At 27.0% G+C, this 16,997-nt stretch overlaps 2 protein-coding genes across 4 annotated transcripts; both read right to left on the minus strand.

The window, feature by feature from the left end:
- Window positions 1-329: 329 nt before the first annotated feature.
- LOC125370748 lies at window positions 330-5,619 on the minus strand. 3 transcript variants are annotated; one of them, XM_048377493.1, is made up of 3 exons: window positions 5,099-5,619; window positions 1,180-1,242; window positions 330-425 (listed from the first exon to the last, which is right to left on the minus strand). In XM_048377493.1, the coding sequence occupies exons 1-3, from the start codon at window positions 5,549-5,551 to the stop codon at window positions 339-341; spliced, it is 603 nt and encodes a 200-aa protein (XP_048233450.1). In that variant the 5' UTR covers window positions 5,552-5,619; the 3' UTR covers window positions 330-338. The 3 variants fall into 3 exon arrangements, with proteins under 3 accessions (XP_048233450.1, XP_048233449.1, XP_048233451.1); XM_048377492.1 differs by lacking the exon at window positions 5,099-5,619 and adding an exon at window positions 1,345-1,863; XM_048377494.1 differs by lacking the exons at window positions 330-425; window positions 1,180-1,242 and adding exons at window positions 3,791-4,177; window positions 4,934-4,995 and having other exon boundaries at window positions 5,099-5,618.
- A 7,236-nt stretch (window positions 5,620-12,855) lies between these two features.
- LOC8262341 lies at window positions 12,856-14,509 on the minus strand. The gene is made up of 3 exons (XM_025159680.2): window positions 14,008-14,509; window positions 13,848-13,910; window positions 12,856-13,239 (listed from the first exon to the last, which is right to left on the minus strand). Exons 1-3 carry the CDS (start codon window positions 14,461-14,463, stop codon window positions 13,108-13,110), a joined length of 651 nt encoding a protein of 216 aa, XP_025015448.2. The 5' UTR covers window positions 14,464-14,509; the 3' UTR covers window positions 12,856-13,107.
- Between the last annotated feature and the right edge of the window lie 2,488 nt (window positions 14,510-16,997).

Raw genomic sequence — 16,997 nt, forward strand, 5'->3', positions numbered from 1 at the left:
GTAATAAAACAGTGTAGGCGTAATCGCATACGGCAAGTTATATACTTTAAGCAAGCACCACAACACAAATCTTTTATTTAAATAACATCCCATGGAAGGGGATGAGACACACGCATTATTCAAAAGAAAGAAAACAGCCACAGATTTAGCCATGCCTTCATGGCAAACCACACACACATGCACACCTTTTATTTATTATTATATAAACGGAACGGAATTTTGATCACATTAAACTTTAGATATCGGCGATGACCACCGCAATGGTGGCTTTGGTCCGAGCTAACCACGACCCATTTTCACCCGATATTGCACACTTTGCCGGTGTTATCTCCGAGTCGTCAAGAACCAAAAACTACCGGTTTGTGCTGTGTTTCTTTGGAGATATAACTCCCTTCCAGATGCTGGAATAGATCATGGAGCTGAATCTGCAACAAAACCATAATCAATATTTTGGAGTTTGCGATGTATGTTTCAGATAGATTACAATAAGAATTTACCAACAAAATCAACTAAAATTATCAAAACTAATGATGTACTGCTACTATTATTATTATTTTTATTATATATATATATATTTTCGGTTTATATAAAATCTGACTAGTACTAGGTTGAATAACAATTCAATATAAGATTTTATTGATAATATGTAAGACAATTTTTTTATTTAATTTATTGATTAATACATTAATTTATATAATTTAATATTAAAATAAAATTAATATATTATTTTTCTAGGATTGAAAAACGTTGCTTAATTGAAAAAGTAATTTATTGGCTATATATTATTTTTTAGAATTATAATTATTATTTAATTAATTAAGAAATTAACATATTAACTAATTAATATATAAATTTCTATTGAAAATAATTAAATAAGTTTACAAATTATACAATAATACTATGCTTACATGTTAAAATAAGTTTTATATATATATATATATATATATATATATATATATATATATGTATATATATTTATATATTTATATATAAAGCAATTGTGTAAAATTAATAAAGCCTGCAAAGCTTTTTCTCCTTTCTTTTCTTTTTTTACAGATATTGTATTAGTCATAATTTATTTTGCCAAACAATAGACCCTTGTACGTTGAAGATGACAGACCATTGCATATTGATTATAATGTCTTCCACCAAGAATATGATGGGATAAATTAACCTGACCTTCTCTGAAGTTGGAGGATAGTTGGCCATCATTGGAATTCGACGTTGTTTAGGGTTTTTCTCCTTCATAAAAAAAAAAAAGATGAAAAGATATAAAATGAAACATATGTCAAAAAATAAAGCAAATATATATATATATATATATATCGGAAGTGATGATCTTACCAGCTGCAGTTCAAGAGCTTTGGATTTAGAGTGGAGCATAGCAAAATTGTCGACCAACAAACCATGGCCGTGAAGACAATTCTTTTGCTTGCTTATGCAGCATAAGCATAAATTGAATGTTTTTTCCTCTGTCTCAAAGCATACAGCGCAGGTGAAATACAGACCTTTGAGAAATGCCTGACAAAGATCACAGCATGGCCTCCTGGTCTTAATAATATACATCAAAATCAAGAAATCGTTGAACCCAATATGGTCATCAGGCTTCTTGCCTAACGCCGTAAGGATGCTTGGTGACAGAGGTTCATGACCCCTTTCTCTCAGGAACTCATCAAATTGGCCTATGGTGCCATTCGTACACTGGTCTAGCATTTGGAGGAAGCGTAATGTGCCAGTCTTAAATTCATGGCTGCCAAGTTCAAAGTAGGCAAGAGCAGCTTTCAGAATTTCTTCCATGGCTCTCTTGATCAGAAATATTTGTGAATGTTTGTTTAGGATATTTATGTTATGGGATGCATTACAAGTTGTCCAAAGTAAGAGTATTTATAGCCAAACCTTATAGTGTAAACTAATAAACTATACAACTAATAATGCAAATAAATTAATCCAGTTGGTAAGGAATTTCTTTGTCATTGTAAGGTTTGATCTTCATCAAAAGCTCTAGGATATATAATTTTTAATTCATTTAAATAATGCATAAAAATGTAATGGAGTAATGAATATCCAACTATAGAAATTACTTATTATTTAATCTTTTTCTTATAGAGTTATCTAATGGAGTTATAATATATTGAGTAGGTTATTGAATTCAACTCATCCTTAGAAAATGAGATTTAGTTAAATTCGAACAAAACTTTGAATTTTCACAACTAAAATTGGTTTAGTATATCATAACAATTAATTTAAAATGTATATATTCGACCCTCCATTCATTATCTTGTGAACATATAATATCAAGAAAAAAAAATGTTTTTCTATTCTTTCTTGAAAACCCATCTGAACTTGATAATATAAAGCATATATAGTAATACCATATCCTTAGCCACAATTGATACCATATTTAGTATAACCAGCGACCTTTCCTGTATGGAAGTTTTATATTCTGGTCCATTCCTGTTTATTTTTTAGGTCGATAATAATTTATTTATTTTTTTCTTATTTTATATCTATTAATTTTTAAATATATATTATTATTTTTTAAAGTTATAAAGTTATAAGATTCTTTCTTTATGAAGTAATGAATTCTTCTATTGTGAGAGTGGTGACGTGGAGTATTAAGTTCTTCTAGAAGTGGCAAAAAACTGAAGTAATTAAATTTGATAGTCGGGATAATATGAAATTGATAAATAGTTTAGTGTCACTAAGTGAAACGTATTTTCAGTAGAAATAGAATTGACTATTCTAGTAATACGATTAATGATTATTAGAAATAAATATTTTTCTATTATTATTTGATATTAACATGTATTTTTATTTTTTATGTCAAAAGAGAAAAAGAATGATCTTTTCGTTGGGTTCCTATTTAGTCCCCTTCGTTTTTTGAAAGTTGTTTCCATTTCTACATTTATTTCTTTCTCACTTTTCCTTTTTTTCCTGTTTCTGAAAATTTTCTAAATATTTAATGAAGATATAAAATAAAAAATATAAAAAATAATTTAGAATAAAATTGAAAATTTTTAAAATAAATTAATACTTATGTAATATCATTATCTAAAGTTAATATTATTAATAATTGAATTATTTTATTATAACTTTATGTTATGGTCAACAATATATAAAATTTGTAACGATAATGATAACTATTTTTACAAAAACATATATCAAATAAAAATCATGATAAAATAGAAAATAAAAGAAAATATGATAGGTCAAGGTTTAACATATATTAGTGCTAGATTAGAGTTTTAATAGAAGAAATGTTTGATGAAAGAAAAGTTAAAATAGAATTAGTCCTATTATATTATCTTTATTAGGAATATTAATGTCAATACTATCATACTATTTTATTGAAATAAATATACTTTTATAATAGATGTGAATTTTCAGTGTTTTTTAATAATATATTAAATTTATTTATTACTAGCTATAAAAATAATTAGAATAAATTTTATAAGCTATAAAATGATCTACTTATAGATAAATTTATTATATGATAAAAGATTTTATCATTATCTTAACATTAGAAATATTTATAATGCTAAATTTAAAAATATATATTATTTTATATTTTGAGTGATAACGAGTCAATCGTTAATATTTATGTATAATGCAAAGATAAAAGAGAGAGGTAATTAACCTTTTATTTTTCATTTTCAATATTTCCTTATATGATTCTACATTTCTATATTGTTTTTTAATTTTTTAATATGCTTTATTTATGACAATAATTCTAAATGAGATTGCTAGGTAATAAAACAGTTGTAGGCGTAATCGCATACGGCAAGTTATATACTTTAAGCAAGCACCACAACACAAATCTTTTATTTAAATAACATCCCATGGAAGGGGATGAGACACACGCATTATTCAAAAGAAAGAAAACAGCCACAGATTTAGCCATGCCTTCATGGCAAACCACACACACATGCACACCTTTTATTTATTATTATATAAACGGAACGGAATTTTGATCACATTAAACTTTAGATATCGGCGATGACCACCGCAATGGTGGCTTTGGTCCGAGCTAACCACGACCCATTTTCACCCGATATTGCACACTTTGCTGGTGTTATCTCCGGAGCTGTCGGGAAGAACCAAAAACTACTGGTTTGTGCTGTGTTTCTTTGGAGATATAACTCCCTTCCAGATGCTGGAATAGATCATGGAGCTGAATCTGCAACAAAACCATAATCAATATTTTGGAGTTTGCGATGTATGTTTCAGATAGATTACAATAAGAATTTACCAACAAAATCAACTAAAATTATCAAAACTAATGATGTACTGCTACTATTATTATTATTTTTATTATATATATATATATTTTCGGTTTATATAAAATCTGACTAGTACTAGGTTGAATAACAATTCAATATAAGATTTTATTGATAATATGTAAGACAATTTTTTATTTAATTTATTGATTAATACATTAATTTATATAATTTAATATTAAAATAAAATTAATATATTATTTTTCTAGGATTGAAAAACGTTGCTTAATTGAAAAGTAATTTATTGGCTATATATTATTTTTTAGAATTATAATTATTATTTAATTAATTAAGAAATTAACATATTAACTAATTAATATATAAATTTCTATTGAAAATAATTAAATAAGTTTACAAATTATACAATAATACTATGCTTACATGTTAAAATAAGTTTTATATATATATATATATATATATATATATATATATATATATATATGTATATATATTTATATATTTATATATAAAGCAATTGTGTAAAATTAATAAAGCCTGCAAAGCTTTTTCTCCTTTCTTTTCTTTTTTTACAGATATTGTATTAGTCATAATTTATTTTGCCAAACAATAGACCCTTGTACGTTGAAGATGACAGACCATTGCATATTGATTATAATGTCTTCCACCAAGAATATGATGGGATAAATTAACCTGACCTTCTCCGAAGTTGGAGGATAGTTGGCCATCATTGGAATTGACGTTGTTTAGGGTTTTTCTCCTTCATAAAAAAAAAAAAAGATGAAAAGATATAAAATGAAACATATGTCAAAAAATAAAGCAAATATATATATATATATATATATCGGAAGTGATGATCTTACCAGCTGCAGTTCAAGAGCTTTGGATTTAGAGTGGAGCATAGCAAAATTGTCGACCAACAAACCATGGCCGTGAAGACAATTCTTTTGCTTGCTTATGCAGCATAAGCATAAATTGAATGTTTTTTCCTCTGTCTCAAAGCATACAGCGCAGGTGAAATACAGACCTTTGAGAAATGCCTGACAAAGATCACAGCATGGCCTCCTGGTCTTAATAATATACATCAAAATCAAGAAATCGTTGAACCCAATATGGTCATCAGGCTTCTTGCCTAACGCCGTAAGGATGCTTGGTGACAGAGGTTCATGACCCCTTTCTCTCAGGAACTCATCAAATTGGCCTATGGTGCCATTCGTACACTGGTCTAGCATTTGGAGGAAGCGTAATGTGCCAGTCTTAAATTCATGGCTGCCAAGTTCAAAGTAGGCAAGAGCAGCTTTCAGAATTTCTTCCATGGCTCTCTTGATCAGAAATATTTGTGAATGTTTGTTTAGGATATTTATGTTATGGGATGCATTACAAGTTGTCCAAAGTAAGAGTATTTATAGCCAAACCTTATAGTGTAAACTAATAAACTATACAACTAATAATGCAAATAAATTAATCCAGTTGGTAAGGAATTTCTTTGTCATTGTAAGGTTTGATCTTCATCAAAAGCTCTAGGATATATAATTTTTAATTCATTTAAATAATGCATAAAAATGTAATGGAGTAATGAATATCCAACTATAGAAATTACTTATTATTTAATCTTTTTCTTATAGAGTTATCTAATGGAGTTATAATATATTGAGTAGGTTATTGAATTCAACTCATCCTTAGAAAATGAGATTTAGTTAAATTCGAACAAAACTTTGAATTTTCACAACTAAAATTGGTTTAGTATATCATAACAATTAATTTAAAATGTATATATTCGACCCTCCATTCATTATCTTGTGAACATATAATATCAAGAAAAAAAAATGTTTTTCTATTCTTTCTTGAAAACCCATCTGAACTTGATAATATAAAGCATATATAGTAATACCATATCCTTAGCCACAATTGATACCATATTTAGTATAACCAGCGACCTTTCCTGTATGGAAGTTTTATATTCCCGGTCCATTCCTGTTTATTTTTTAGGTCGATAATAATTTATTTATTTTTTCTTATTTTATATCTATTAATTTTTAAATATATATTATTATTTTTTAAAGTTATAAAGTTATAAGATTCTTTCTTTATGAAGTAATGAATTCTTCTATTGTGAGAGTGGTGACGTGGAGTATTAAGTTCTTCTAGAAGTGGCAAAAAACTGAAGTAATTAAATTTGATAGTCAGATAATATGAAATTGATAAATAGTTTAGTGTCACTAAGTGAAACGTATTTTTCGTAGAAATAGAATTGACTATTCTAGTAATACGATTAATGATTATTAGAAATAAATATTTTTCTATTATTATTTGATATTAACATGTATTTTTATTTTTTATGTCAAAAAGAGAAAAAGAATGATCTTTTTCGTTGGGTTCCTATTTAGTCCCCTTCGTTTTTTGAAAGTTGTTTCCATTTCTACATTTATTTCTTTCTCACTTTTCCTTTTTTTTCCTGTTTCTGAAACACCATCTGAGGGTTTTACTGGAACTTAATAGTAAAAGGCCTAGAGCTGGAAGTGATCTTAGAAATCAATCACGTTCCGATAAAAAATCTCAATATTATATTCGTTTAGAAAAAAAAAATTACATTTTCATTATAGTCTTACAGAACCATAATTACTTAAATACATCCGGATCGCTGCAAAAGCCAAAGGGTCAATAAGAAATATCAAGGAAAATCTGTTTTAGCTTTAAAAAATAGACCTCTTATGATGAAAAATTAACGACAAGATTTATTATCATTTTTGTATTCTCTATAGCTTGGCCCACGGCAGTACCTTGACCAACCCCGGATCCAATAGAAGCAAGCTCAACGACCAAACCCGCAGGAATAACAGAAGCGGCAGAAATCAATGGATTTATAGAATTCTATATGTATTTATGAGATTGAGTATGAAACTCACTAATATACTTATTAATCTTGAATGGTGGAATAAAAATATTGTAATTGTATGATTAAAAAGAAAATAACGCTAATCATTAATGTACTTGTTGATCTTCAATGAATTTCTTTTTATATGCTTTTGAAGAGTATCCCTTATCAGTGATAAGATAATAGCCCATAAATAGAACACTTTGAATGTTTAGATTAGTATCCAGTCTGTCCAATGTAAATGAGGTATTTTCTGTTGCAAACAACTTCTAAATCACAGAATACAAGTATGTGACAATTACCCAAAATTCAGAAGTATGTGTTTGGATTATCCGGTCTTTGGATTATTTAGTGTTTCATGAAGTATGTGTAACACACGATAGTGAAAGCAACTGAATTAATTAATTAATTATAATAAAATAAAACAAATAAATTATGTAATAGTAAACATCAAAATTATCAATATTCGAGACCTACTGATAAAGGTGCGAAAAGAAACCAGTAGATTTATCGATAAATCCTATTTATTATTTTATAAATATTAGTTAATTTAGTAATTTATTAATTCAATAAATTAAATATAGAAATTAATAAATAATAATATAAATGTATAGAAATAAATTTTTAAAATATTGCAGATAGATTATAACAAATACTGATATTTATATTTAAATCATAATAAATTAAAAGGCAAAAAATATCTATAAAATTAACTCATTAATATTAATTTATAAAACTAAATGATATTTAATAACCATTAACTACAATAACAAAATTATTGATTTGATGGTTGGCTGCATGAGCCATGAGGTCAAAGAAGATAGAAGGGCCATTTGGGTAGTTTACAAGAAAAAGGAACAGTGCCATTGCCATGGCAAATAATTGTTTCTCAAGACAAATTCACTGTGAGACATTCAGATCAGAGGTTTTCTTGCAAAGAATGCACTCTTCGCCTCCTTATCCCTAAATTTATTATTTTATAAGCATAAAGCATGATTATGGTATTCTTTAATTAATTATATCATTTGATAAAAATAATATTGTCAATTTAATATTAAAAATATAGATAAATGTTATCTTCTACAATTAAAATAAGTTTCGAATTCAAATTTTAATATAATTGAATTTTTAGAATTAAATTTATACTAAATGAATTACTAATTGTAAATATTTATATTATTAGATTAAATTAATAATTAAATAATTAATTGATTAATTAGTAATGCCCTTTAAGTAAATATATCCATCTCCTATTATGTTTAAATTTATTAATAGATAATATTAATAATTTATTAAACACAAGTCTAACTCTAGAGTCTAATTTTATTAAGCTTTTCAATATTGATTATAAGATACAATTTTATTAAAATGTTAAAAAAATGAACAATAATAGCAATTAAAAATAGTATTTTTTTGTTGACTTTTTCTTCTAACAGAATAAAATTATAATTAGAAATTATACAAAAATAAACACAAATGCGCGCACATACAACCACTCTCACCCACCCCCACACAAAGGGGGAACGTTTTTAAATTAATTAAAATATCCTTATTAGTCTTAATTTTATATATTAATTTTTGTATTTATTGCTATTATAATATATTATTAATTTATTTGACATTCAAATATCTATTAAATTTATAAAATGTACAATAATGCGTGAGTTTCTACTGCATGATAAAAAAATTGGTACAATTCAGAATAAAGACTTTTATACATATTTTATTATTTGACAAATTCAATTCCTAATAAGCTTTTATTTTTCTAATACTCGTCAAGTTCTTTTATTCATGCATGACGACCAACTTTTATCTTTTAATTACATATATGTTATTATCTGATTAATGCTAACAAACTTCTTTTTGGATGTATCCATTTTTTATTATTTCTAAACCGATTTTAGTATTTAATTTTCAAAATCATAAATGAAATAATTTAATTTTACAAGACAACAAATATTTATATATATACATACATACTAATTCTCTTAATATCGAATAAGACAGTGATGAGCTTTTGAATTTTAAAAAGAAGTCTTGAGTTCAGCATATTTGGATGATCAAATCCTTCATGACGTGTGTGTAACACATGCCAATGAAAGCAAGTGAACGAATGAATTAATGACAATAAAACAAAACAAGTAAATTATGTACTGACAAAAATTAGATTTATAAATACTTGAGACCTAGTATTTATTAATCTTTATTAATATATTAATAAAAATAATAAAATAATATTTAAAAAAAAAAAAAAAACAACTCTATTGTTGTATACTTTTCAAAAGTATCCCTTAGTAGAGATAGTGATAAGATAATGGCCACAAAATCAAGGATAAATATCTCATTATCTCACAAATTCTTCTTTTTGTTATTCTAGTCAAGTTCTTTTATTTATATAATGACAATCGACTTTTACTTCTTAATTGCATAAATGTTATTATCTGATTACCGCCTAACAAACTTATTTTTGGATTTATCTAAATTTCTGCTGTGTATAATATATACTCCAATGGCTAATGAATTTCTATATGAATGTGGTAATTCTCTTGTAAATATATGTAATTCGTAACTAATTTCTTACAAATAATAGCATTTTTCTGTGGTAGTTGATATTTTCCCAAAATCTGCCATAATGGCTACCTGAAAGCTTATTCCTATGAAGCTTCAATATCTGCATGACTTTGGTTGGGAAGCTTGTTTAAAGATTGCTTAAGTTGGTGGGTTCGCAGTTAAACTATTTGTAGTAACCTTTCCAAAAACATCTCAGTCTGGCCGTTGGTTTGAAGGAGTTCTTGTTTGAAGAAGTGGATTAATCTTTCTTTCTCTACTTTGAGCAAAATCTGCTATAGGAAATGAACATACGCCCTATAAAGGAGCTAGATCTCGAGCTTATAAAGGAGCCGGGCACTAATGAGTTTGAGCTCAACTATTATTAAACAGCAGCTCACAAGCAGAAAAACTCACAATGGCTACCTGGAAGCTTATTCCTATGAAACTTCAATATCTGCACGACTTTGGTTGGGAAGCTTGTTTAAAGCTTGCTTAAGTTGGTGGGTTCGCAGTTAAAATATTTGTAGTAATTCTTTCTCTACTTTGAGTTGCAATCTTATTTCATTCATATGTTCTAGTGATATAAAAGATGAGCTCACGATCTCACAGACGTTCCTATAAAGGAGCTTAATCTCGAGCTTATAATGAGACTCATAACGAGTACTAATAAGTTTAAACTCAACTATTTAATATATTAAACAAACTTGAACAAGTTTTTATTGAATGGAATTTGGAGCAGCTCAGAAGCAGAAAGACTGATTTACAGCTGTAGACGGCAACGATGATGTGCTAGGATCTCTTAGTTGGATTATGGCCATTGCATCTCATGGTGTCCTGTATGTCAGGGTGGACCCTTTAATAGACATCTCCCAAAGACCAAGTATGTTATGTCCCGTTAAGTGTTCTTAATGTCCGAGAAACAAGTTATCTTTAACCTCATTTCTTGCTCCTGAAAAGCCAATGTTTTTCTTCATCACTCTTAGCATTAGATAGCCACGATATGCACAAGGGAAGGTTTGCTTCCTTTTGCTAACTGAGTTGATTGTTATTTGTTATCAATTAAAAGTCGTTTTATGATTACAAAACTCTTTACTAACACTCTTTTTTTTTTTTTTTTTTTTTTTTTGCAATTCTAGTAAATTTATTAATAAAAATCAAAATGAAGATATTAATTCATTCTTTAGCTAATGAAAGATAAGAATGTTAGTAGTTAGAAAGAAAAAAAGTTGTTAAATTAAAACCACAGTTGAAGTTTTTAATTCTTATAAATTAAGGGGTTTTGGTTCATTATCAAAAATAATATTTAATTATTAGTGTTTGACTCGTCAAAAATAATTAGAGAATTGAAGTAGAATATTTTTCATCAATGGAAATCACATATTTCTCCTCCAATTTAGAAGCAAATTAAACCAATTATAAAAATAGTCAAACAAGTGAAATAATAAAGTGTATTTATGTATTTATTGCATAGAGTGCAACTAATTAAATATTTTATTATTTTTAGGAATAATTAAAAAATAAAATATAAAAGTTCAATTTCTATTTCCATATTAAGCTAAATAATATATGAAAGACACTCATTTTTATTTTTATTTTCTCGTCTTCATTTCTATTTCCATTCCTAAATTCGAAGTGAATGAATCTGAAATTGTTGCTAAAAGTCTCAAGTTGTATAATGAAATAGATTATTATTATTATTATTATTAACCCAATGTTCATCTAATTCTGAAATACAATATTAAGACTTTGTGCACTAAATCTATGTTACATAAATATCTAATAATCCATATTTGGCCTATTATATTTTTATTTTTCTTTCGGATTATATTCTTGTACTTTTATTCGGTAATATTGAGTTTTTGTATTTTTATTTTTATAAAATTTAAGCTATTTTTAAATAGTAGTTAGAAGCATATATTACACGCACTGTTAATATATATAGAAATAATTTTTATATTTTATGTATTAAACTCTTGTATTTTTATTTTGTGAGTTTGAGTCCCTAAACCTTTATTTATATAATATTAAATCTCTATACTTTTCTTTTGTTGACATTAACCCCTAAGAGTTATTATTTAAATTTTAGTTTATTATAATTTATATTTAATTTATCTTTTTATTTTAATAATAAGCTATTAATTTAATTGGAATGATACCACTTGATTTTAATTTCTTTACATTAAAATTCTAATTCATTAGATTAAATCAGTTACATTAATTAATTAACTAATATAAAGAAAGACATAAGCCGTTTATAAAGAGATAATTATTAAAAAATTTAATTTTTAATAAATAATAAAAACTAAGACAAACTCTCTCTTTCTCTCTCTCTCCCTCTCTCTCTCTCTATATATATTTTAATAAATAATTATTCAATTAGAATGTTAGTCAAATCACATATTTATTAATTCAGTATATACATAATAATGACCAAATAAGATATATATATATATATATATATATATATATATATATATATATATATATATATATATATATATATATATATAATAAAGATAAATTTTTAAAATCTTTCATTATTACATAACTCAAAAGGGATTTTTTTTATTTTTATTTTTTTAGTAAACTACATAATTTTATCATATTTCTAAATTATTGTACTAAGCTTTAAATTAATTTAAATAATTTTAGTGTATTAAGAAAAGCTTCTTTAAAAGAATAATTAATGACTTAATTGGTTAAAAATTAAGATATAAGAATTTGATAGGTAAGATTAAAAAACTATACAGACCAAATAACATATTTGCACACTAGATTAACACCGTATACACCTTTTATTAGAAAATGATTTAAATTTTACACAAATAAAAGTATACAAATTCAATGTCACTAAATGAAAGTGCTAGAACTTAATCTGAAAAAAATAAAATTACAAGGGATGGAATATGGGTCATTCCCGTCTTATTTAATGTAAAACATTACAATAAAGATAAAGAAGAGAGGCAATTGCAATTTTTTTTAAAATTATATTTCTTAATTCGTTAATATGGTTTATTTATGATATTAATTTTAAATGATATTGTTAAGTAATGTTATTTAATAACATAGGTATATTTATTTGTGTAGACGTCAAGTGAAATGAGTATTTTTCATGAAAGTTTGGACTCTAAAATCCAATTCAAAGTGCATCATAATTACGCCTAAGGTCTTAGGATATATATTTTGAACCATAACTTTGAGCAAACATCACAACACGAGTCTTTCATTTATAGCATATAAATAACATCCCATTCAAGAGGATCAGACACACATTATGCAGGAAAGGAAAAAAAGCTACAGATTTAGCCATGCGTACATGACAATCCAACACACCATGTTCCGTTTTTATTTATATTACAATAGAACATAATTTGAGCACACAGAACTCTAGATAACGGCGACCACCACTGCAATGGTGGCTCTGGTCCAAGCTAACCACGACCCTTTTCAACCAATGTTGCACACTTTGCTTGTGTTATCTCCGGAGGAATCAGAAGAGCCAAAAAGGACTGGTTTGATGTGTGTTTCTTTCGAAACATAACTATCTTCCAAATGTTGGAATAAATCATGGAGCTGAATCTGATCATTTTGGTCAAAAAAACCATAATGAATTTTTTTCTAATATCATCCAATTGATACGTATACATAAAAGATATGATCTATATGTATCGGTTAGACTAAAATAAGCAATAGAACAGTATGATTCAGCTTGTAAAACTTTGTAAAAAGTGACCAAAAAAATTGGTCATTCTCTAATTTTATTTCCATTAATATCACTTAATCTTAATTATGTATTAAGGTAGATGAGAAAATGCAATAGAATAACATAATTCAGTTCATAGAATTTCATTACTAAAAAATCAATCATAACAATAACGAATGACGGCTATTATTATTTTAATTATAAAATTCTTAATTTATATAAAATTTTACTAGTAATAAATTTAAAAACAATTTAATATGAGAAATAATTGATAATATTGAGATATAGGACAATATTATGCTTTTGTAAAAAATAAGTCATATGTATATAACAATAGTATAAAATTAATAAAGCCTGCAAAGCTATTTCTTTTCCTTTTTCTACAGATACAATATTAATCATAGTTCCCTTTACCAAACAATAGACCCTTGTATATTGATCATAACTTTTTTATGAAGAACATGTCGAAATAAATTAATCTGACCTCCTGCGAAGTTGGAGGATGGTTGGTTATCATTGGAACCCGTCGTTGCAGAGGTTTTTTCTCCTTAGAAAAGGAAAAGAAAAAGAGAAGACATGAAACACAAAATAAAAAAAAAATAAAGGATATTATATATATATTATATCAAAGATGATGATCTTACCAGCTGGAGTTTAAGAGCTTTGGATTTAGAGTGGAGCATAGCAAAATTGTCAACCAACAAACCATGGCCGTGAAGACAATTCTTTTGCTTGCTTATGCAGCTTAAGCATAAATTGAAGGGTTTTTCCTCTGTCTCAAAGCATATAGCACAAGTGAAATACAGACCTTGGAGAAATGTTTGACAAAGATCACAGCATGGCCTCCTGGTCTTAACAATATACATCAAAATCAAGAAATCGTTGAACCCAATATGGTCATCAGGCTTCTTGCCTAGCGCCTTAAGGATGCTTGGTGACAGAGGCTCATGACCCCTTTCTCTCAGGAACTCATCAAATTGGCCTATGGTGCCATCCGTACACTGGTCTAGCATTTGGAGAAAGCGTAATGTAGCAGTCCTAAATTCATGGCTGCCAATTTCAAAGTAGGCAAGAGCAGCTTTCAGAATTTCTTTCATCATTCTCTTGATTAGAAATATTTGTGAATGTTTGTTTAGGATATCTACGTTATGGGATGGATTACAAGTTGTCTAAAATGAGAGTAATTATAACCAAATCTTATATTGTTAACGTGTGTAAACTAATAAACTATACAACTAATCATGCAAATAAAATAGTTCATTTGGTAAGGAATTTCTTTGTCATTGTAAGGTTTGATCTTCAGTAAAAGCACTCTGGGAAATACATTTCTTAATTCATTTAACTAATGCATAGAAATGTACTCGCAAAAGTTGATAAAATGTCCGACCACATAAATAAGTGTTAAGTAGTCAGTGGATTTACTCGTCAGTCTATCACTCATCCGTTTTTATGGCTTCCAATTAATAGAAAATCTAATGTAGAAATTGTGATCTTAATTTATTAATTTATCTTTCCTATAGAGTTTAATAGATTTAGAATGTATCATTGAATTTAATAAATGAAGATTAATTAAGTGCAAGTTTTAGATTGGACCGGGCTTAAATGTAGCTCTATTTCAACTAAATCGGCTGAATGTGTCATGGGAAATGGGAAAAATGTGAACTAATAGATTTCAAAGAAAATCTATGGCAATTATTAATTTAAAATGAGTCTCTATTTCAACAGCCTGTTTATTATCTCTTTTCTATTAGAAGATAAGGCAATATTATAACTCGATCAAGAATCAATAACATCCAAGCTCAGGGCAGATAAAAATGAAGTCTGGTGCACCTAAAATACCAGCAAATAGAATGTTATTTTCTTGAAAACCCATCAGAACTTGATAATATAAAGCACTGGTTTAACATATCCTTAGGCACAACTGCTATCCATGATGCTGCATTTAATTAGACATGAGGTTCCATTAATTAGACTCTAGTTGTATGACTAACCACCTCTCCTCTCTCCTTTATTTTTATTTCTTTATTAAAGTTTCAATTATTGATTCACTGTCAATTATTTTTTAAATTGTCAATTATATCTTTTATTTTTATTTTCATAAATAAATATTACTTTACTATTCAAAAAATTATATGATTTCTTATGTATTCTATGAAAATTATAATATGGGTATTAAATTCTATGCGAGTGGTGAAGAAAATCACACAATTACGTTTAAAAACAAATAATAGAATTCATTAAAAGATAGTATCTATAACTTAGCATTGTGGAATGGATCGTAGTCAATCAGATTGATGGTTGTTAGAAATATATTTTTTTATTCAATATATATTTATATTTTATATCAAGATGTAATTATTAATCTTTATTAATTTATTATCCATATTTTTTCTAAAAAAAAAATTATAGTTGTATAATAAAATTCTTTTTAAAAATGAACGACTCTATTGTTGTATAACTTTCAAGAGTATCCCTTACTAGTGATAGTGATAAGATAATAGCCACAAATCAAGGATATCTGATTTTGAATGTTTAGATTAGTATCTCATGAGCTGTTTTCTGTTGCAAACAATTTCTATGTATACAAATTATCTGCCATGGCAGACACAACAAAACTCCTCCCAATACTGCGAGGATACAATCTGGTTTGTATACCATAAATTAGTACTAACAACGACACATTTCATTCAATGTCTAACAAACTTTCTTTTTAGTTTTACCTTGAAAATCTTCTGTAGCTTCAATCAGATTTTATTTTTCAAATACATATGTTACTGTCTCACAAATTCAACTCCCAACAAACTTCTTTTTTTTTAGAAAAATCTAGTAAAGTTCTTTTATTTATATAGTGACAATCGACTTTTACTTCTTAATTATATATTAATTATGTATGTGTTATTATCTTATTAACACCTAACGAATTTTTTTTTGGATTTATCTTAAATTTTTTATTTCACCGATTTTACTATTTAATTTGCACCGCTCAAAACCATTAACCTAATAATTTATGGTTACAAGACAACCGGCATTTATATATATACACACACTAATCCTCTTTCTGATTATGTGTTCCTTTCAGGTGCATGCATGTCTTACTTTTGCTTATAAGAAAGAAAAGAAAGGAAAGGAAGAAACAATAAAGCCTTTTATTTTTAGACAAAGGGTCGTTCTGCCCACTGAATTTGTGCAAAACATATCAAATAGGACAAAGATGAGCTTTTGAATTACAAAAAAAGAAGTCCTGAATTCAGCATATTTGGATTATTAAGTCCTTTCATGTCGTGTGTGCCAATAAAAACAAGTGATCGAATGAACTAATTACTGTGTTTAGAAATTGATTTATTCTTCTAGGATTGATGAAGAAGATTTTTGGTGTTCCAGGTTTCTATGTTTGAGAAGATTTTTGCTGTCCCAGGTTTCTATGTTTGAGAAATCAATTTCTAAAATTAAATTGAGTGATCTTATGAAGGCTGCTTCAACAAAGAGAATATAACTGGTTCTGGAAGAACAGGGACTATGTATAAAGCAAGACTCTTGGATGGCACGCCGCTAATGGTTAAGAGATTGCAGGATTCACAGCACTCTGAAAAAGAATTTCTATCTGACATGGCTACTTTGGGGAGTGTGAAACATC

The sequence above is a fragment of the Ricinus communis genome, chromosome 7 (assembly GCF_019578655.1).
Source record: "Ricinus communis isolate WT05 ecotype wild-type chromosome 7, ASM1957865v1, whole genome shotgun sequence".
NCBI lineage: Eukaryota > Viridiplantae > Streptophyta > Magnoliopsida > Malpighiales > Euphorbiaceae > Ricinus > Ricinus communis.